Consider the following 22,030-nt stretch of genomic DNA (forward strand, 5'->3'; position numbering starts at 1 on the left):
GTCTACAGTGTCAAAGGCTGCAGAGAGATCCAGAAGAAACAGGAGAGAGTATTTGCCATTAGATTTAGCCGCCAAGAGATAGTTTGAGACTTTAGTAAGGGCAGTCTCTGTGGAGTGTAGAGTGCGGAAACCAGATTGTAAGGGGTCAAAAATGGTTAGAAGAGAGATAGCGGATAAGGCGAGAGTAGACCAAGCATTCCAGGAGTTTGGAGATGAAGGGGAGAATAGAGACTGGTCGGTAGTTAGCAGCACTGGATGGGTCAAGAGTTACTAGTTAATGAGGATCAAACAGTTTGTCAAAAGTTAGCAGATTCCTCATATCTTGACATGACCCAATGGAAATGGAGCAAATGGGCCATTTATTTTAACATGCACAATCCTTTATTCAACCAGGAGTTAAGCAGAACTAAATATATCAAGCAGCTACTCATCCTCTCCACCCTATGGCAATATAAAAGCACCATCGAGCACCGGATCGTACACTTTAAATCTATTCATACTCCCATGTCTTTGGAATATTTTGGAGGGGCTAGAGGGAACTGGGTGGTGGAGGCCCTTGGGCAACTTCCCCTTTTGGCCTGCCTACAATCTGGCCCTCAATATAAGCGACTATAGACTATAGTTTGACATGGAATATATTACAATATAAGGCTCTGATCACACTATGTACTCAACATATACCTCTGATGGAAGCCTCTGAAATATGCCTATACGTGCTAATTCACAAACAGTTTTTTCGGCGCTGTTTTAGACGCAGAAGCATCGTCAGAAACAGCGCCAAAAAACTTCCGAAATCGCCTCCCATTGACTTCAATGCGAGGCGGAGGCATTTTTCCCCGAGAGTGTAAAAAAACACTCGTGGGGAAAAAAAGCGTCATGCTATTTCTTCCCGCGTTTCCATCTCTGACCTTCCATTGACATCAAGAAAGCTGTTTTCGCTGCGTTTTTTGCCTGTGGTTCTCAATGGCCATGGCCGGAAAACACCGCAAAAAACGCGTCAAAGAAAGTACAGGCAGGTTAAAATCTGACTCTAAATTTTGCGGCAGATTTTTCTGCCTGTAAAAAAACTCCATGTGAACATACCCTAAGATGGCAAAGAAGGTAGAAAAACCGCAGCACAACGTTATCCAAGTACAAAATAAGGTGTCTCTATTTCACCAAAACAGCGACGTTTCGACCCCAAGGGTCTTTCTCAAGCAGTTGTTTTGGCTGCAACTCGACACTGCCTGCACCGACTGAAAAATTCCTTCCTGTTTAAAAGCTCCCTGTGAATGCTCTCTGGGACTGTGATGTGCTGCTGATCTCTCTTTTTTGGATACCCTAAGATGGAATATGTCAGAAACGTCCGTCAGAGGTCGACTACACTATCCAATACAGTTAATATAAAGGTTTGCCGGCACATACTGTCCCAAAGTATTCCAAAAGCACACTTTGGCTAACTTTGGGTCAACAGGGGCCCTCTGGATACGTTTGTATATGCATACGACGAACATACACTGCAAATGCAGTGTGAGCATAGCCTACGTCTGATAATTTTGCATTTTCAGGACCTAGGTGATGATAGACTACTGATTGGCTTTAACATCAATTCCAAATACCACACAGTCTACAGGGCCGGTCTTAGATTGGTTGTAAAACCTGTGCAAGACCTTCTATTGACTTCCCTTACGGTGTACCTTTCATAAATAGGTGTTTGCTATCATATTCCATATACACTTTACGGGTGTAACTTTTCACTTGATTGGAGATGCTGCACCCCCTGGTTCTTGGTTACTTGCATTCCATCTTGACAATAAGTCCACCCACAATAAGTAATTTCTTAGGTATGTTTGTTGTCATCCCTGGTTTACCTGCGCATCTTGGTTGTCACTACACAAGAGCTCATGGGATTACTAATAATACCCAGATTAGGACTAATTATCAATACCACAAGTTCCATCTTTAACTCAAACTCCTAAGCCAAATGAAAGGTTGTTATTTTGTCAAATTTGAGGAATACAATTAGGGTAGATGCAAGTAGGGTATTGAGTATATTAGAACGGCTAATATAGCCCATCCCTTTAAATCCCATAAAATAACACAAACGCTGTGTGACAATGGAAAATATCGGCCACAGCAGCCACCTCATCAAATATAAACCATATCAACAACAGCATTATAAAAATTAAAAAAACCTCATATAAAACATTACATAATTAATACAAAAATTCTTCGGGGTAAAACTTTACCAAAACATTACATAAAAGAGGAGGTCATTATTCCAGCAATACTTAAAACGCCAACCCCAGTTGCACCACGCCGACAAATCTGTCAATAAGTACTGCACCCCCAGCTTTACTTTAGCACCTGTTCCTCAGCAGAGCGGGAACTACACTGACCAATCATAACAGAATTTACATTCGAAATTGGGAGCCATACTTCTGATAGGACCACCAACCACTTTAACTATGGGTTGCTCAGCATGGAGGAAAGGGTAAAATTTGTCAAATTTGAGGAATACAATTAGGGTAGATGCAAGCCAAATGAAAGGTTGTTATTTTGTCAAATTTGAGGAATACAATTAGGGTAGATGCAAGTAGGGTATTGAGTATATTAGAACGGCTAATATAGCCCATCCCTTTAAATCAGAGCGGGAACTACACTGACCAATCATAACAGAATTTACATTCGAAATTGGGAGCCATACTTCTGATAGGACCCCCAACCACTTTAATAACTGCCTACCCAGACCTCCTTCTTGCCATCTGCCATGACAGGGCAAACTACAAGGAGAGCCCCATCCCAAGGCCAAAGGAATTGACAAAGGGTGGTCGAACTGCTTGCTGCTTCGGAACGTTTAGTGGGAAAGGTAGGTACATCTACCTTTCTTCTAACAGGAATCTCACTAAAGAGTGAAGGGATGGGAGGTTTCTTCCACCCATCCAATCCTGTCCCCGCTCCTGTCCCCCTTTCTCTCTTTAGTCAGCTCCAAAACCTTTTAAACTCTGTCCTCCTTACAGCCTACCCCTCCAAACCAAGTCATGCAAAGGCCTCAACTCTATGGTTGGAATATTTTACATGGAAGTTGCAGCCAGATGAATGGCCAATCATGTAATAACATGCACAGTCTGGGTCTACAGAGTAAGAGCTACTCTTTGTTAGCTGCTCTCTGCTTTGTTTTATAGCAGAGGGTCCTGAGCAGGGGACCCCATTCTATGACCTCCATATGGTTTAATAAGTAAACGTAAAAAGGTTTTTATGGTGAGATAACCCTTTTAAGGGAGTTAAAATACTGCTGCGGAAATGGATCAAATGAATGGGGCGTCTATTCATATAATATATGGTCCATATGTGAGCTAGAATAAAAGCTGCTCGCACTTGGGGAATTCATTATAGATATAGCTAAAATGAACACTATGCAGATAACTATGGGTTGCTCAGCATGGAGGAAAGGGTAAAAAAAAAAGTTAAATATGGGAGTTATGGGAAACCATCACAAAAGCTTTATCACGTAACATAAAAAAAGTATAGCATTAAGAACAGAGTATTTAATTAGCTACCTAAATTATGTCAATTAAGGAATTAATGAGACTGGATTAAACAAACAGCCAATAAAAGCCATATAAGAGTCTGATTCCCACAGCTTACTCAACAAATTTATCAGAACAGCAGGTGAAAAGGGCTACTAATAACACGGTTGTCCTCTTTGGACTATCCTTTTTTGTTAGAAGGCTCCACAGACAATAAGCTAAGCACAGGGCGTTCTGCTGCTCTGACACCCCCCCCCCCCCAGCAATCAGCTGTAAATTGTGGGGTATCAGCAAGTGTTCAATTCCGCTGAAGCACCACTACAGGGGAAATGAAGCATTACACTATTCTATTTTAAATCAATGGGCAGTCCATGTATCAGGTCCTCCAAAGCAAGATACGTTCTTTGTAGCCGCTTTCCGCTCTGGCAAATAAATGAGGGACCTGAATGGGGAGCCTCCCTATTAAGTAAGAATTCTCTAGTAGGGTATTGAAAATAGATTTTTTTAAACCAGACAACCCCTTTAATATATGTTTCTGTGTTTTGTGATCTATTAAACTTAATTCTCTATTATGGCCCAGGGAATTCTACATCAGAACTCAGGCTGACATGTATAGGCGTGTGTATTTGCCTATAAAGAAGCAATGCCGGATTTATTAAAACATCTTGTTTTTTCCTGAATAGTGTCATAGGGAAGCCTAAGGGAATTTGATTTCTACAATATCTGACAATAGGAACATATTAGCTTTATACAGTTACCTAATTTATTAGTGCATAAAAGGTTAACCTATACTGGACACCATGGGCTGGGGCATTAAACCACTGGATACCAGTGATTTGGACACTAAACCACAGGACATTAGGAACTGGAGCTCCTGACTATTGGTCACCAGGAACTGGGGCATTAAACCACTGGACACCAGCAAATCTGACAGAATGACTTACTTAGCTTACTTAGCTAATTTCTTTATTATTTAATAGAAAGTGATGTTTTTCAGTGTGAAGGGAAATAAAGGAGCCCACCCAAAGGGGTGGTGCATGAAACAAGGATTCACAGCATACCAAACAGAAAATCCCTGTGTCGTGCACCGCCCCTTGAGACCCTACACTAGACATAACACAGTGGAGTGTTCCTTTAGGCTGGGTTCACACGTGGCGGAATTTCACTTAAATTCCGCTGCAGACACTCCGCAGCGTTAATCCGCAGCGGAGCCGTTTCTGCATTGACTTCCACTTCTATTTAGAAGTGTTCGTTTAGACGATGCGTAACATTCCGCTGCGGAGCATAGGCTGCGGAGCGGAATTTGGTGTCCGCAGCATGCTCTGTCTGTTGCGGAGCAGTGGCGGACTGGTTGCGGACTCATGGCGGAATTTCTCCATTGACTTCAATGGAGATTCTAAGTTCCGCAATGAAGTCCGCAGCTGTCATGCACATGTTATGTGTGCTGCGGATGCGTCTTGCTTTTTTGCCATGACATTTCTTCATTCTGGCTGGACCTATGTATTTCTAGGTCTACAGCCAGACTGAGGAAGTCAATGGGGCTCCCGTAATGACGGGAGCGTTGCTAGGAGACGTCTGTAAATAGTCACTGTCGAGGGTGCTGAAAGAGTTAAGCGATCGGCAGTAACTGTTTCTGCACCCTGGATAGTGACTACCGATCACAATATACAGCAACCTGTAAAAAAATATAAGTTCATACTTACCGAGAACTCCCTGCTTCTGTCTCCAGTCCGGCCTCCCAGGATGACGTTTCAGTCTAAGTGACGGCTGCAGCCAATCACAGGCCAAGCACAGGCTGCAGCGGTCACATGGACTGGCGCGTCATCCAGGGAGGTCGGGCTGGATGCCGAAAGAGGGACGCGTCACCAAGACAACGGCCGGTAAGTATGAAATTCGTTTACTTTCACTAGGGAAAGTGCTGTCCCTTCTCTCTATCCTGCACTGATAGGGAGAAGGGAAGCACTTTTCCCGCAGTCCGCAGCAGCTAGTCCGCATCAATTTACTGCACATTTTGTGCAGATCCGCAGCAGAATCTGCAACGCAGATTCTGTGCGGCATTGATGCGGACAGTTGCAGAGGAAATCCGCCACGTGTGGTCATGCCCTTAAAGTTAGGCCAACCTGAGGATATGCTTCTCTCATAGTCCTCATAGAAAGAATCTAACGTTTTGACAGCTTACTGTGTTGCCTCACAGCCTCTATATCTTTGGTCACAATGTGTTGGTAAGGAAGGGGGAGGTAGGGTCTGTATATACCATACATCATAGCCGGTGATTTCATGTTAAAAATATTTTTTTTATTTTGTAAAAAATTGGATAAATAAGCAAACAACTAAATCGGTAGCTTCGAAGAGGTACATGAAATATTGACATTCAAGATAACCAGTAGCTGCCTGGAGCAACAATAAACAACAATATACCTGTATGAAGGGAAGAGTCGGGAGAAAAATAGTAAATAATAGTAGCAAAATTGAGAAAAAGGAGAAAAAAATAATAGTATTTAAAAAAACGTTACAAAACAGGGGTGAAGAGTTGAGTGGGCTCCTTTAAGGAAAACATTTGTAGAGTAAGATGTGGGTGGGTGTAAGCTGTCCCGGAGGAACAGATTTTAAAAAACTTATTGTGGGCTGAGGATACTTTTATTTATCCAAAATCCATCTAGTTTAAATTTTTCTTCCCAAAAGGAGACAGAGGGCTTCTTCCAGGCTCGTGCGATAGTCCACTTAGCATTCAAAAATATAAATGATAAGATTCTATATTGGGGGGGGGGGTGTAAATTGCAATGTTCAAAAATGAAGGAGGACTTTCGATGTTTTTTTCCCAAAGCTGGATGTGGAATAGGGTAAAAAATACGTCCATACACTCTAGACCAGAAACGGCTCACATTTTGACCACACCCACCAAGTGTGGAGCATGTCACCCTGGGGGCCGCAATAGGGATGAATACCCTGGAAAGGCTTTAGCTATACGAGTTGGTAGTATATATCAGTGCATCATTACTTTGTAGCCTGATTCTATAGTCAGGGTTTTGATGAAGAGGATATATGACCAGGCCCATCAGACATATCGCTGGACAAATTCAAATCAGATTCCCACCTGTTGATATTTTTATGTCAGGTGTCAGAGGCATTGTTGGTGACAGAGGAGTAAAGAAGGCTAATTGTCCCCTTTAAGAGTGGGGAGTTGAAGCAAATACATTCAAAGCAAGTATATTTTCGGAGTGGGATGGTAGGCGATTTTCATTAATAAAAAGTAATTTTACACAATAACTTACAGAATAAGGGGGATATCTTTGTGTACTTCCCCACCTATTAAAATAAGGGATGCAGCCAACCTAGTCTGGTTTCCCTTTCTTCAGGGGCACCATTGTAGTTTGCCCTATAGTAGGTATGCCCTTGCTAACAAGGTAGTCACCTACAGTATATGCTCATATATATTACTAAGCCGAATAACATATTAATGCAGGAATAAATATGTCATTTTAATATAGGATAAGTCCAGTGTCTCCTCTACGATGATAATAATCCTTAAAATATCAGTAACACACCTCATAAGAAAGCTGCCATATAAAACCACACATTATAATTATTATTTACCTTAGTAATTGTCGGCTATTTGTCAGCACCCAACATCTCCCCCACAACAATAAAACTGATAGACATTTTCACAACTATAAAATAAAAGATAATATGTATTTTATGTGCAATTTGTAATAATCCAACCAGGATTTTACACAATGTTTTATTGTAAAATATAAAGTCGGGATGACATTACACCCATCTCAGCGATTTTATATAAATATCTTGAAGTTGAGCAGTGTTGTATGATCCACTGTTAACTTCCCACTACAAGTTCCTTGGAGATTGAAGAAGTTGCACCCAACATATTGCACCATGTCTTGTCACTGGAAAAGTGGATCTGTAAGATCGTCCTGCAGCAGCGTCGGTAGTCATAGGGTCAGCAGCCTGGCTGGAGACTTGGCTTTCGGATCTGAGCACTTTTCAGTTGGAAGTCATGGTTCAAGTGATGGCCTTCTGCATGGAGGTGAAAAGGAGACTATGCAAAACCTCAACATCCGACTGGCTTCCTACTTGGACAAAGTCAAAGCCCTGGAAGATGCCAATGCTGCCCTTGAAGCAAAGATCAAAGAGTGGTACATTAAGCACCAACCAAAAGTAGAGGACTATAGCCCTTACTTCCGTATCATTGAGGAGCTCAAATGCAAGGTAAGTTTAGAGATGTAAGGTTTCATTCACATCTGCGCCGGGACTCCGTTCATGGGTTCCGTCTAAGCTTTCCGTCAGGGGAACCCATGAACGGAATCCAAACTGAAACAAACGGAAAGCGTTGTGCAAGGGTTCCGTCTTTTTGACGGAATCAATACCGTAGTTGACTGCGCTATTCATTCAGTCAAAACGACGGAACCCTTAAACAACGGTGACAAATGTAAACCATTTTTACCAGATCCGTCACCATTGAAATCAATGGTGATGCAAACGGAAACCTATGGTTTGGATTCCATTCATGGGTTCCCATGATGGAAAGCTCCAACGGAACCCATGAACGGAGTGACGACGCAGATGTGAACGAAGCCCAAAATGTTAAATATTAATTGTGCTTTACCCTCAATTCTATCACGGGCTTTCCACAGAACATGACAGGGTTGGCACTATCATAGCTCTATGGCTTTAAATACTATCTGGACATAGAAAGTGGTGGTTCCGAAAACATTACATTAGCATCTACCAATAAAAGAGCTTCCCCCACAACATATTCTGGGCCTTTGTTTAGGGTCTTTACCAATACAGGCTGCATACCTTTGGATTAGAATACGATTTAGCTTGAGATAAAGGAATAACATCAATGTCCAGTAATGATAGAGGAAGTGACGTTGATCTCCGATTTGACGGCTACTCAAATTCTTGAAGAATATCTCTCTGAACGTTAATTACAGAGTAGCAAATACTCTGTTATTAATATTACTTTGCTCTCGGATAAATAATTTCTTTGGGAAATTCACAATTCATTGACACTGATGGTAGAAACTGATAAGTCTTGAATTTCTAGATATTTTGACTTGTATGGGCTTTAGGTCTAGTATTAAAGTTATAGATTGGTTTAGCCCTTATAGGGTTTGATTAATAGTATTACCTGATCTATTAATACAATTTTGATTTAAGACTATGAATTTATGGGTGACAGCAACAGTTTGGAGCGCATAGCATCCAGTCAGATTTTAGCCAGCAATTTACGTGAAGGTTAGAAAGGGAACCACTAATTCTACTTAACACCACTTTTCATACAGAACCCATTATGCCTTGTTTGTAAAGTATTGTGTTCAAGTTTCTGTTATTCAAGTCCTGCTGCACAATATTTCAATTATTATGGTGATACATTGCTTGTGGTACATGCAGAGGAATAGCATGCAGCCTTCTACCTATGTGCAAATACCCTATGTGGTCCCCCACCCCCCACCATGTGATGAAGACATGTTTTTTCAGAACACTAAAGTCCTTTTGCCTCCTTGTGTTCTATTGTGTAGCATTGATGAGCTAGGTGACTCCCTAGAAATAGGTGCCCAATTGTGACTGCTACCACTGTAGCCCTTATAGTTATATGACTAGGCCCATTTATTGCATACAGCCAGAGAATTCTTGTTGCACATATATAGGACTGCGTATTTTAAGTCATTATAATGAAAATAATGCTCTTTTAATTCCAGATCTTGGCTCAAAGTTCTGAAAATGCAAAAATAATTCTGCAAATTGACAATGCCAAGGTGGCTGCAGAAGACTTCAAAATTAAGTAAGTATAAAAACGTAAAAAATCGATTCAGCACCTAACATTATATAATAAATTCTGTCCACTACAACAAGTAAGAAGAAGACTATAGGTACAATTTACAAGCATGTAGCTCTACACGGAAGAATATGTTAGGTCTACTCATCCTTAGGCCCACCAGTGGAAATAATTCTAGATGGCCATCCTCCATTTATACAGAATGTGTGCTTTTTATTGTTTTGTAAAACTTTTTAAAATCATTGTATACACAGGACATATTATGAATAAGGTACTATAGATTACTTGTTAATGAAACCATCAGAATTAGATCCTGCTGTAATGACAAGTAATTGGTTCCAAAATCAGCTCCAAATGGTGTTGTCTTCTGGACCATTGGGGCTTATAATTGTGTCAAGCCTGGGCCCACTAGAAGATCCGCTGGGGGTCCTACCCTGGTCCCAAGAGATGAACCCACAGAAAAGTGATATTGTTTGCCATGCGTAAGAATTTGTAGGTAGAGAAACACTTTAAGGGGTAATGTTTGTGTAATTCATTTAATACTACTCTATAGCCACATTATTGTAGTGTAGCTAAGCCTTAAAAATATCTGTAGCTCTTTATAACTCTAAACTTGGACCTTAAGTCAGGACACTCTATATCTACACCAAATAATTAAAAAACAGGTCAACTTTTGGCTTTATGTGATGTCATGAGGGTGTTTGCGGTATTTTTTTTAATGGTTATATAAGTCATGTCTTTCCACTGTTTGTATTATTGGCCTGAGGAAAACGCTAGGTCAGCGTCGAAACGCGTAGCCATAATAAATTAATCCTTAAATACTTTTATTACTACTGTCTAATTTTTAGTCAGCAGCGCTTTGGCAGATGTCCCATTTTTGTCATATACCTTGATCCCACTTGAGAAAGGGGGACTTGATGCGTATTTTCCCCACACCCTTGTTTGGTAATGTAGTAGGACCTGTGGAGAGGGGATCCCACACCAACCATTAAAAGTCCAAATCCAAGTGTATTATCCAATGTGGGCATAATAAATAAAAAAATAGATACCTGAATGCTACATGGTACATATATAGTCTATGAACGTCTCTTTTATATTGTTTGGTTTCAGGTATGAGAATGAACTTTGCTTGTACCAAAATGTTGAATCAGACATTTGTGGCCTACGTAGAGTATTGGATGAGCTGAGTTATGCCAGGTCTGCTCTTGAACCACAGCTCGACAGCTTGAAAGAAGAAATTGAATGTCTGAAGAGGAACCATGAAGCGGTATTGAGATATTTTTGCTCTTCTACTGACATTTGAAAACTCACTTCTGACTAGATGTAGATGTTTTATACTTATTTATGACAAGGAACAGGTTCATTCTCTACGTTAAGGGTCAGCAACCTGTGGCCGGCATATGGGGCTTGGTTTTCTGGCACTCTACCCTCTCCCGGTGTCCAAGGACGTTGTGTGCTTGGCGGCACTGAGCACAGGGAGGGAGAGTGGTGCTTCATTATGCGATTTATGGCGCTGATCACCAGGTGAGAGAGCAGTGCTTCTTTGTGTTTGTCGCCACTGAACACTTGGCAAGCACACAATGCAGCACTGCCCTTTCTCTTGGTGTTCAGCGTTGCCAAGCGCATAATGAAGTGTTGCTCTCTCCTGGTGATCAGCCCTGAAAAACCAGAGTTCAGTAATTGCTCTGTAAAAGAAAAAGTTAGCAAAAGTTGTCAGCTCTCCTATGTGTACCCCCAAACTCGTGTTCAGTAGCCGCGACCTCTCCTATGTGCACTCCCCTAAATCTGGTGTTCAGTAGCTGCGGTCTCTCCTATGTGCACCACCACAAGCTAGCTAGTGTTCAGTAGTCACTCCCTTTCCTGTGTGCAGCACCTCCAAACTAGTATTCAGTAGCCGCGGTCCCTCCTACGTGCAACTCACTCTCCCCCCCTCCAGCTGGTGTCAGTAGCCTCATATGCACCACAGATGGATCATCTTTGCAAAAAAAGTCAGTGACACGGGTCACAGTGAAATGTAAGTTTAATTAACTGAATAATTGGTTTATGACACATACGTGGTAACAGTTTGTCTTATATGATGTTCATGTTTGTTCGTCATTTTTTTTTTTTATCGGCCTAAAAAGGTTGCCTACCCCATCTCTACATGGTTTCCCAGTCTTTGAAGATGAGGACATTAATTGCACTGTACTATGTATACATAGCTGTATTTATCCTCAAAATACCTGATCTGAAGCTCCTTGATGAACTGACCTTACATGTTCTATTTTGGAATTTTTTGAAGGAAATGAATGCATTGAAGGGAGAAAGAGCTGACGTTAATGTGGAAATGAATGCTGCGCCAGGTGTGGAGTTAAGCAAACTCCTGAACGACATGAGGGCTCAGTATGAAGAAATTGCTGAGCAAAACAGGCAGAAGGCCGCAGAATGGTTTAATGAAAAGGTGAAACTATATTTAAGCACACATGGTGAAAAGTTACAGATATTTTCAATGCAAATGCTTATTAGCCCAATGTAGATAGATGCAAAGTCGGACAGATATGGTTAAACTTCTCAGCCTGTCGCAATGATTGAGCCATGTATTAGGAGAAGTTAACCTCTATTGTCAACCAGAAGTGATTGATATTGCACAAAAATTTTTTTAAGTGTTCTCCTATAAAAGGGAAGGACTGGATGAGATCTTAAGCTAGCAGTACACATTATATAAAAGTATGCCGAATCCCCCGATTTCAGAGGGATTGGCTAACAATATAAGTCCCAACTGTCCACTCATGGCATATGTTTGGGAAAAGAAGGATCGTTATGTTCGATTTTAACATGCCAAATCATTTGTTCCTGCCAGGGGTTGAGCCACTGGCAGAGGTTTGTGGCAGCTTATCCCCTTTCCGCAATGACATGAGGAGAGGGGAATGTTTATGGTGGAGTGAGGAGAAACAGCAATCTCATGTGTATGTCCGGCTCAAAAACCATAGGATTGGGAATATGTCTCACTGACCATAAGATAACTGCTACCCTTCCAGGTCAAATGACCAGAAACAAGAACCAATCAAACTAAACTGTACGAGTCACATCAAAAATGTGATAGGAAGTATCTAAAACTCTGACACATCAATACTAATTTACCTTTTTTGATTTATGTTTTAGAGTGCTGAACTTAACAGGGAGATCTCACACAGCAGCGAGATGGTTGAGTGCCACAAGAGCCAACTGACCGAGCTAAGACGTACTCTTCAAGAACTAGAAATTGAGCTTCAGGCCCAACTTGCCATGGTAATAACCAATCAACTAACAATTCATTAGTAACCAGTCTCGAATATCAATGAGAATCTGTAGAATATCACCTAATTTGGAGTATCCATATAAAATCCAACATTATTTATTTACAAAAGAAAAAATCGCTGGAGTGCTCATTGGATGAGACGAAGCGCTGCTACAATGCTCAGTTGTCACAACTGCAAGAATATGTAGGAAATCTTGAAGCACAGTTAAGTCAACTCCGCGGTGATCTGGAAAGACAGAACGCAGAATACAAACTTCTTCTAGACATCAAGACCCGACTGGAAATGGAGATTGAGACTTATCGTAGACTCCTCGATGGAGAATCGTACGTATAATAAAGAATTAATTACATTTGGTATTGCAGTGTTACAATTGGACATATACTTTATTAAAACATCTCTAAAAGAACTCGTATATTATACTGTATTGTAACACATTCTCTGTTTCAGATGGCACTGCAAAGAAGTACCAATCCCTGCCAAAGGTATGTTTGTAATCTAAATGTATTCCAGAAACAGAATGGAACATAACCATCTTCTAGAATGACTGAGTACCTTTAGTATCATAGTAGATAAATTCTTCCTAGTACCCACACTGTAAAAATACCTACATAATACTACCTGTAATCTATAGTACCATATAGTACCATAGTACCATTGCATCTACATACTGCTTAGTACCCACAGTGCCATTACATCTATGCTTTATATAACAGTGTTCGGGTAACACATACCATACAGTATCTACAGTACCATAGTACCTACATAATACCAAGCACATACAGTACCACAGTATCAACATACTACTTAGTGCTTACAGTTTCATAGTACATATATGGAGAAGAAACTATGTGCCCATTGTACAGATACACTTACTGGTACCTACACTACAGTTCTATCTACAAAGCATCAAATATCTATGGTATTGTAGCACATGTATACTATCTAATACCTACTATACAGTGCCATAGTAGTTATATACTACCTCATACCTCATACAGTGCCATAGTATGTATATATATTATCTTATACTTACAGTGCCATAGTAGCAGAATACTATCTTATACCTACAGGACCACTGTACCAACATACTACCTCATTCCTACAATATCATAGTACCATACCTATATACTACAGTACCATAGTACCTAAATACTATCTCATACCTACCGTACCATAGTACCTAAATACTACCTCGTGCATACAGTACCATTAGAATAATTTACCCCAATGCAAAATCTCTAATGGTGCCCCTCATCTATCATGTTTCATTTATAATACTAGTGTCTTCTTATGTGACAAAGGGGACTTTGGGTGCAACTGCCCCCTCTGCACCCCATATATCTATGCCCCTGTATAGCTCCATAGATCCTACATACTACCTCATTCCTACAGTACCACAATACCTGCATATTATCGTATACTTACAGTGCCATAGTACCTACATACTATCTTGTACCTGACGGGCCACAATACTTACACAGAATCTTATGCCTACCACAGTCCATACACAATACCCTGGGCCTACTACAGTCCTTACACAGTACCTTGTGCCTACCACAGTCCTTACACAGTACCCTGTGCCTACTACAGTACTTACACAGAAACTTCTGCCTCCCACAGTCCTAACACAGTACCATGTGCCTACCACAGTCCTTACACAGTACCTTGTGCCTACCACAGTCCTAACATGGTACCTTGTGCCTACCACAGTCCTTACACAGTACCTTGTGCCTACCACAGTCCTTACACAGTACCTTGTGCTTACCGTACCACAGTATCTACATACCACTTAGTTCTTAGAGTACCATAGTACAGAATACTGTATTCTATGTATATGTCTCTGTATATGTCACTGACTATGCATCTCTTCTAACAAAAAGTTTTTTTTCTTTCAAGAGCAAAATAAAACCAGGAAAGTGACTACAATCGTAGAAGAAGTGGTCAATGGCAAAATTGTGTCACAAAAAGTGAACGCAACTGAAGAGAAGTTGAAGATCTAACTATTTCATAATCATCATTGCCATAGCCTGTGCTTGGGAACCGGGGATAAAGTAGCTATTTGCTTTTACTAGTTAATAAACCTTATTGAGCAATTCATTTTTGCTATTTTGTTTTATTTATACTTATCCTGAACAAACAAACCGAGTTGTCATAAAACCTAAAAATGTACTTGTAAAATCTAGTCAGTTACCAGAAGACACACTCTTGGGTTACCAGGTAATTCAGAATATTTGATAATCTGGCACCTGTCAGGTCCCATAAATGCTAAATTGGCATACATAGAGCAAAAGGGACAATATTTCTAGGATTAAAATGGTCAACCCTTAGTTGACACCACCACTTTCCTAACGTTGTAGGCCCTGTGAAGAGGGGATCCCTCACCAACCATTAAACAAAACAATTTGGCCAAACTTGGCTGTGCCCCCTCACTCCTGGGGCCCAATACCAGTTGTATGGCCTGCTGTACGTGTGCCCTTTAATTTTATAGTACAAATAAATGATACAAGTTGTCAACTTTTATTGAAACAGCGGACTAACTCGTAGCAAAACAAAGTCAACAATGACTGCTCCGCCCTGTCACACCACATTTATTTTTAATTGTTGACGTAATGCTGCCATGCTTTATTATAGGACAGAGCTCATATTACTATTGACTCACATAGTACTTTAGAGAGTACTCATGAATAGTCCACAAATCTCACCTTGCTAACAACAATCTATAAGATTGCTCCCCAGAGGCTGCACACTTGTAATCCTCTCAAAACCAAGAGGGTCAGACTATTTAGTCATTTTCCGAATGGACAATTTGAAGTAGACCGTGAAGTCTTCAAATCCGAAAGGCAAATTCGAAGAAATATGTAGGGTCAAGTGAAGATACGCTTTAAAGCTTATATTACATAAACACAATTGTATAATATGGGCCCATGCCGTACACCCGTATGTCTTGAATTTTATAAGAAGGCACACCGTTTTTTTGTGGCATGGTCAATTGCATGGCACAATATGGCGGTATTCTCCCAGAAGCACCATACTGTGACACATCAATCTCAATGTTCCTCTCACTGACCCCAATTAAAGGTCATATAAAGAACACCAGTAAATAAAACTGCAACAGGTCAAAGTTATTATTGATCTCTATGTCATATAAGAAATTACTAGCAATTACATTTTCTTCTATTCAGTAGTAGCCGCTACAACCGGGTCCCTACTGGGATGCAATGATACTGGGCTGTATGTCCTTCATTATTGTAATGTATATAGACCCTATACAACATGAGGACATCACATAAAGTGAACCCATGCCTGTTGGGTGGTGGGTCCAAGTGTAGCTTTACACCAGGCTCCATGATCTTGAAGCTACTATATTAACATAGCCATCCGATCACATTGGCTCTCTTGTAAACTGCTATCCTGTAGTGCTCTATCTACTAATACCTGCAAGGGGATCTAGAACTGGTTGGAAACTTGACGAGCAGCATTCTCGGTGAAAAGAACATTTCTGACAAGTTACATTCTGAGGAAAGGTAAACTTTCCTTCAGGTCCAGCGTGGCAGATGTCTGAGGAATATGCTTATATCTATAGTGATTTGCTGGATCTTGTTTTAAGGCGCCACGATGACAGTGAGATAGACAAGGTGACAATCTCTGGACTCTTATCACGAGATCAGTAAGTACCATTGTTTTTAAAGGTGCTGCTCTAGAGAGTATCTGAACCGAGGAGGGCAGGGCACTCAATAAATAAATGTACATAATGCCAAACTCCAGCTTACACTTATTCTAAGTACACAACAGCAGGGAATACCTCTAGCCGGGCCTGTATAATGTTCATGACGGTGTGGAAATGTTTTTACTATACAAGTGGCTGTGACCGTGCTGAAGGATGGTAACATAAGTGGCTGTTTTACTATTGTTATCTCAGATATACCAACTGCTACAAGGGATCTACAGTGGCTTATAGAAAAATCTCCTGTTGCCATGCGTTTCAGTCATTTACACAGGGAAACACTATTTATTCACGAAAGCATTTTGGATATTTTTCTCTAGGGGTAATACTTTAGTTTGCATTGAGATGTAGGCAAAAATGGCAAAAATTTCACACCACACTTCATCAAATTCTTTTACTTGAACTGCTGGAGAAAAATGTCCAATTTCTCTGGCTTGTCATCGGTGCACGCTATTTTTTTGAGAATGTAACTGGGCAATAGATGATACATATGTCACAATATTGTGATGTATAGCCATGCCTTTTTTTAAAGAAAGGAGCGGGTTCACTTTTGGGGGTAAATGGGTGATTTACACTAATAATTATGTCATATATGCTTCACTATCTGTTCTGGCCTAAATTTTGACGCAATTTTCCATTGTACGCAGTTTGACACATGAGCTCTGTTGTATATTATGTATTATGGAACAGGGCAGTTTATGCTCGAATCTGATAAAAATTACCATTCATAAGGTTTTATAGTTTTATTGCCTTACTCACAGGAAAAAGTTGCTTTGCTACTATAAACGGCTTCTTCAAAAGGATGGGATTATTCATCTACAAGTCATACTTCCATATACAGTGAAGGAAATAAGTATTTGATCCCTTGCTGATTTTGTAAATTTGCCCACTGTCAAAGACATGAACAGTCTAGAATTTTTAGGCTTGGTTAATTTTACCAATGAGAGATAGATTATATTTTAATAAAAAAAACAGAAAATCACATTGTCAAAATTATATATATTTATTTGCATTGTGCACAGAGAAATAAGTATTTGATCCCTTTGGCAAACAAGACTTAATAATTGGCGGCAAAACCCTTGTTGGCAAGCACAGCAGTCAGATGTTTTTTGTAGTTGATGATGAGGTTTGCACACATGTTAGATGGAATTTTGGCCCACTCCTCTTTGCAGATCATCTGTAAATCATTAAGAGTTCGAGGCTGTCGCTTGGCAACTCGGATCTTCATCTCCCTCCATAAATTTTCGATGGGATTAAGGTCTGGAGACTGGCTAGGCCACTCCATGACCTTAATGTGCTTCTTTTTGAGCCATTCCTTTGTTGCCTTGGCTGTATGTTTCGGGTCATTGTCGTGCTGGAAGACCCAGCCACGAGCCATTTTTAATGTCCTGGTGGAGGGAAGGAGGTTGTCACTCAGGATTTGACGGTACATGGCTCCATCCATTCTCCCATTGATGAGGTGAAGTAGTCCTGTGCCCTTTGCAGAGAAACACCCCCAAAACATAATGTTTCCACCTCCATGCTTGACAGTGGGAACGGTGTTCTTTGGGTCATAGGCAGCATTTCTCTTCCTCCAAACACGGCGAGTTGAGTTAATGCCAAAGAGCTCAATTGTAGTCTCATCTGATCACAGCACCTTCTCCCAATCACTCTCAGAGTCATCCAGATGTTCATTTGCAAACTTCAGATGGGCCTGTACATGTGCCTTCTTGAGCAGGGGGACCCTGCGGGCACTGCAGGATTTTAAACCATTACGGCGTAATGTGTTACCAATGGTTTTCTTGGTGACTGTGGTCCCAGCTGCCTTGAGATCATTAACAAGTTCCCCCGTGTAGTTTTCGGCTGAGCTCTCACCTTCCTCAGGATCAAGGATACCCCACGAGGTGAGATTTTGCATGGAGCCCCAGATCGATGTCGATTGACAGTCATTTTGTATGTCTTCCATTTTCTTACTATTGCACCAACAGTTGTCTCCTTCTCACCCAGCGTCTTACTTATGGTTTTGTAGCCCATTCCAGCCTTGTGCAGGTCTATGATCTTGTCCCTGACATCCTTAGAAAGCTCTTTGGTCTTGCCCATGTTGTAGAGGTTAGAGTCAGACTGATTAATTGAGTCTGTGGACAGGAGTCTTTTATACAGGTGACCATGTAAGACAGCTGTCTTTAATGCAGGCACCAAGTTGATTTGGAGCGTGTAACTGGTCTGGAGGAGGCTGAACTCTTAATGATTGGTAGGGGATCAAATACTTATTTCTCTGTGCACAATGCAAATAAATATATATAATTTTGACTATGTGATTTTCTGTTTTTTTTTAAATATAATCTATCTCTCACTGGTAAAATTAACCTAGCCTAAAAATTCTAGACTGTTCATGTCTTTGACAGTGGGCAAACTTACAAAATCAGCAAGGGATCAAATACTTATTTCCTTCACTGTAGTTGATGTTTATGGATAATATTCATGAGATACGTCCATTGAAATGTACATAGGCATCCAAAATGAGCAGCGGTCTCTAACCTGTGGCTTTCCAGTTACCATGAAACTACAACCCCCAAGCATGCTGGAAAGCCACAGGTTGAAGAAGACTGAAATATAAGATTCAGGAAAAAATATACACTACCATTCAAAAGTCAATTTTGTGTTTTCCATGAAAACTCACACTTATATTTATCAAATGAGTTTCAAAATGACTAGAAAATATAGTCAAGATATTGACAAGGTTAGAAATAATGATTTTTATTTCAAATAATAATTTTCGCCTTCAAACTTTGCTTTCGTCAAAGAATGCTCAATTTGCAGCAATTACAGCATTGCAGACCTTTGGCATTCTAGCTATTAATTTGCTGAGGTAATCGGGAGAAATTTCACCCCATGCTTCCAGAAGGCCCTCCCACAAGTTGGATTGGCTTGATGGGCACTTCTTGCGTACCATACGGTCAAGCTGCTCCCACAACAGCTCTATGGGGTTGAGATCTGGTGACTGCGCTGGCCACTCCATTACAGATAGAATACCAGCTGCCTGCTTCTTCCCTAAATAGTTCTTGCATAATTTGGAGGTGTGCTTTGGGTCATTGTCCTGTTGTAGGATGAAATTGGCTCCAATCAAGCGCTGTCCACAGGGTATGGCATGGTGTTGCAAAATGGAGTGATAGCCTTCCTTATTCAAAAGCCCTTTTACCTTGTACAAATCTCCCACTTTACCAGCACCAAAGCAACCCCAGACCATCACATTACCTCCACCATGCTTGACAGATGGCGTAAGGCACTCTTACAGCATCTTTTCAGTTATTCTGCGTCTCAGAAATGTTCTTCTGTGTGATCCAAACGCCTCAAACTTCGATTCGTCTGTCCATAACACTTTTTTCCAATCTTCCTCTGTCCAATGTCTGTGTGCTTTTGCCCATATTAATCTTTTCCTTTTATTAGCCAGTCTCAGATATGGCTTTTTCTTTGCCACTCTGCCCTGAAGGCCAGCATCCCAGAGTCGCCTCTTCACTGTAGACGTTGACACTGGCGTTTTGCGGGTACTATTTAATGAAGCTGCCAGTTGAGGACCTGTGAGGCGTCTATTTCTCAAACTAGAGACTCTAATGTACTTGTCGTGTTGCTCAGTTGTGCCTCCCACTTCTCTTTCTACTCTGGTTAGAGCCTGTGTGTGCTGTCCTCTGAAGGGAGTAGTACACACCGTTGTAGGAAATCTTCAGTTTCTTGGCAATTTCTCGCATGGAATAGCCTTCATTTCTAAGAACAAGAATAGACTGTTGAGTTTCACATGAAAGCTCTCTTTTTCTAGCCATTTTGAGAGTTTAATCGAACCCACAGATGTAATGCTCCAGATTCTCAACTAGCTCAAAGGAAGGTCAGTTTTATAGCTCCTCTAAACAGCAAAACTGTTTACAGCCGTGCTAACATAATTGCACAAGGGTTTTCAAGTGTTTTCTAATCATCCATTAGCCTTCTAACACAGTTAGCAAACACAATGTACCATTAGAACACTGGAGTGATGGCTGCTGGAAATGGGCCTCTATACACCTATGTAGATATTGCATTAAAAAACAGATGTTTGCAGCTAGAATAGTCATTTAGCACATTAACAATGTATTGAGTGTATTTCTGATTAATTTGATGTTCTCTTCATTGAAAAAAACTGTGCTTTTCTTGCAAAAATAAGGAAATTTCTAAGTGACCCTAAACTTTTGAACGGTAGTTTATATTCAAAAATGACAACTTTTTTACTTTACTTTTGATTTTTTTTTTAGGGTCAATGCTGTTCAGGGTTTGATAAAATGATTCAACCATAGGAGTCATCCCACTAAATAACAACATTTACTTTGCAGGTGTATTGTCTGGAGCTTGTCTCAGTGCATAATAATATAACTGGTGTTTGTAAGATTAAAACCAGTGACTGGTTCCTCCCAAGACAAACAAAACGTATGAAGGAATCGAAGTTCATGTGTTTGCTTGCGAAATACAGTAACTCTGTGTTTATAGCCTGTGTGGCCAGTGCATAAAGTAAGAACGATGCAGGATTACATTCTGGCGGAACCCCCGGCCCAGAAGATACAACCAAGGTACTTTGACGCTTCTCTTTGTCTTGAACCTTTACCTATCCTGCACCAGACACTTGAGGCTACATGCAGAATTCAGTGAGGAATCATCTGTTTCAATGAGATTTCACAGATAGGAAGTAAAATAGAACTAGAACATGATCATGCACAGTGACATGTGTATAGATACTATAGAGCTGCACCTCTGGGTGCTATGTAGAACGAGTGGGCCCAGCTAATGGAGAAGCTATAGGGGGTGCAGAGCTAATGTAATACAAGCGGTGGGTGCCATGGTGGGTGCCACTCCTTCTGGCAGTCCCCACTGCCGGGTTGCTTACCCCTGCCGTGGGCGTTCTCCATTAGCTCTCCGTCATCACACTTTGACTCTCTCTTCTGCTGTGGCCCCATAGTGCACGCGCTCCCTTGCTCATTCCTGAAGGGCCAGCGCGCGCACTCAAATCATTCCCGACCAATCCCAGATACCCAGTACATATTTAAAGTAGACTCACTCGTCACCAGACTCCTAAGCAACTTTGGGTCAACGTTAGTTTGCTCCTGCGAAGGTCCCATTACTGCGTTCTGCTCATCCAAATATCTATTCCGACCTGTCTTCTTCTCTCGTACCAGTACTGCCTGTCCCGATCCTCTGGGCAGTAAAGTCCTTGTTTTACGGAGGATCTCGGTCAGGTCCTGTCCGCCTTTTTGCCTGACCTTACAGTGTAGTTCACCGTTGTCTCCTGGTCCATTGGGTCAGCTGCTATTGATACCAGGACCACCTCAGGAGGTAGCGACCTGGTAGTCTCCCCGCAGCGGAGTCCAGATCCCTGTTCGGGAGTTAAATGGTCAGGCAGGCTTCTTAGACAACGCCCTTAGAGGTGGCCCAAAGTCAAACCAGTTGAGAAGCACAGTGGGTCTACAACCCGTTGGTCATTATAGGTAAAAGTAGCACCTAGTAGCTGAAGGTACCCAAAGAACCCTCTGCAACATAAGAAGACACCAGTATTATAAATGTTACATAGTATGTGGGGGGCACTGTTACCGATTTTGGATTAGGACCCAGTAGTTTCAAGTAACACTCCTGGGCCCAGGTTAGGCCAACCCCTTTTCCTCTTCAATTAGTCATTAAAATAATAATAATAATAGTTGTGAGCATCATCAAAAATCTGACATGGTTA

The 22,030-nt window shown here is 41.0% G+C and overlaps 1 protein-coding gene and 1 long non-coding RNA gene across 5 annotated transcripts in view; one reads left to right on the forward strand and one right to left on the reverse strand.

Annotated features, from left to right (window-relative positions):
- Positions 1–22,030, reverse strand: part of LOC142665431 (uncharacterized) — a 252,998-nt gene that overhangs the window by 203,341 nt on the left and 27,627 nt on the right. The gene's annotated exons all lie outside the window — the stretch shown is intronic.
- On the forward strand, positions 7,401–14,584 carry LOC142666463 (keratin, type I cytoskeletal 17-like). Its single transcript, XM_075846514.1, has 8 exons — positions 7,401–7,733; positions 9,230–9,312; positions 10,417–10,573; positions 11,588–11,746; positions 12,448–12,573; positions 12,693–12,907; positions 13,032–13,066; positions 14,481–14,584. The coding sequence occupies exons 1-8, from the start codon at positions 7,401–7,403 to the stop codon at positions 14,582–14,584; spliced, it is 1,212 nt and encodes a 403-aa protein (XP_075702629.1).

The sequence above is a fragment of the Rhinoderma darwinii genome, chromosome 13, assembly GCF_050947455.1.
Source record: "Rhinoderma darwinii isolate aRhiDar2 chromosome 13, aRhiDar2.hap1, whole genome shotgun sequence".
Classification (NCBI taxonomy): Eukaryota; Metazoa; Chordata; class Amphibia; order Anura; family Rhinodermatidae; genus Rhinoderma; species Rhinoderma darwinii.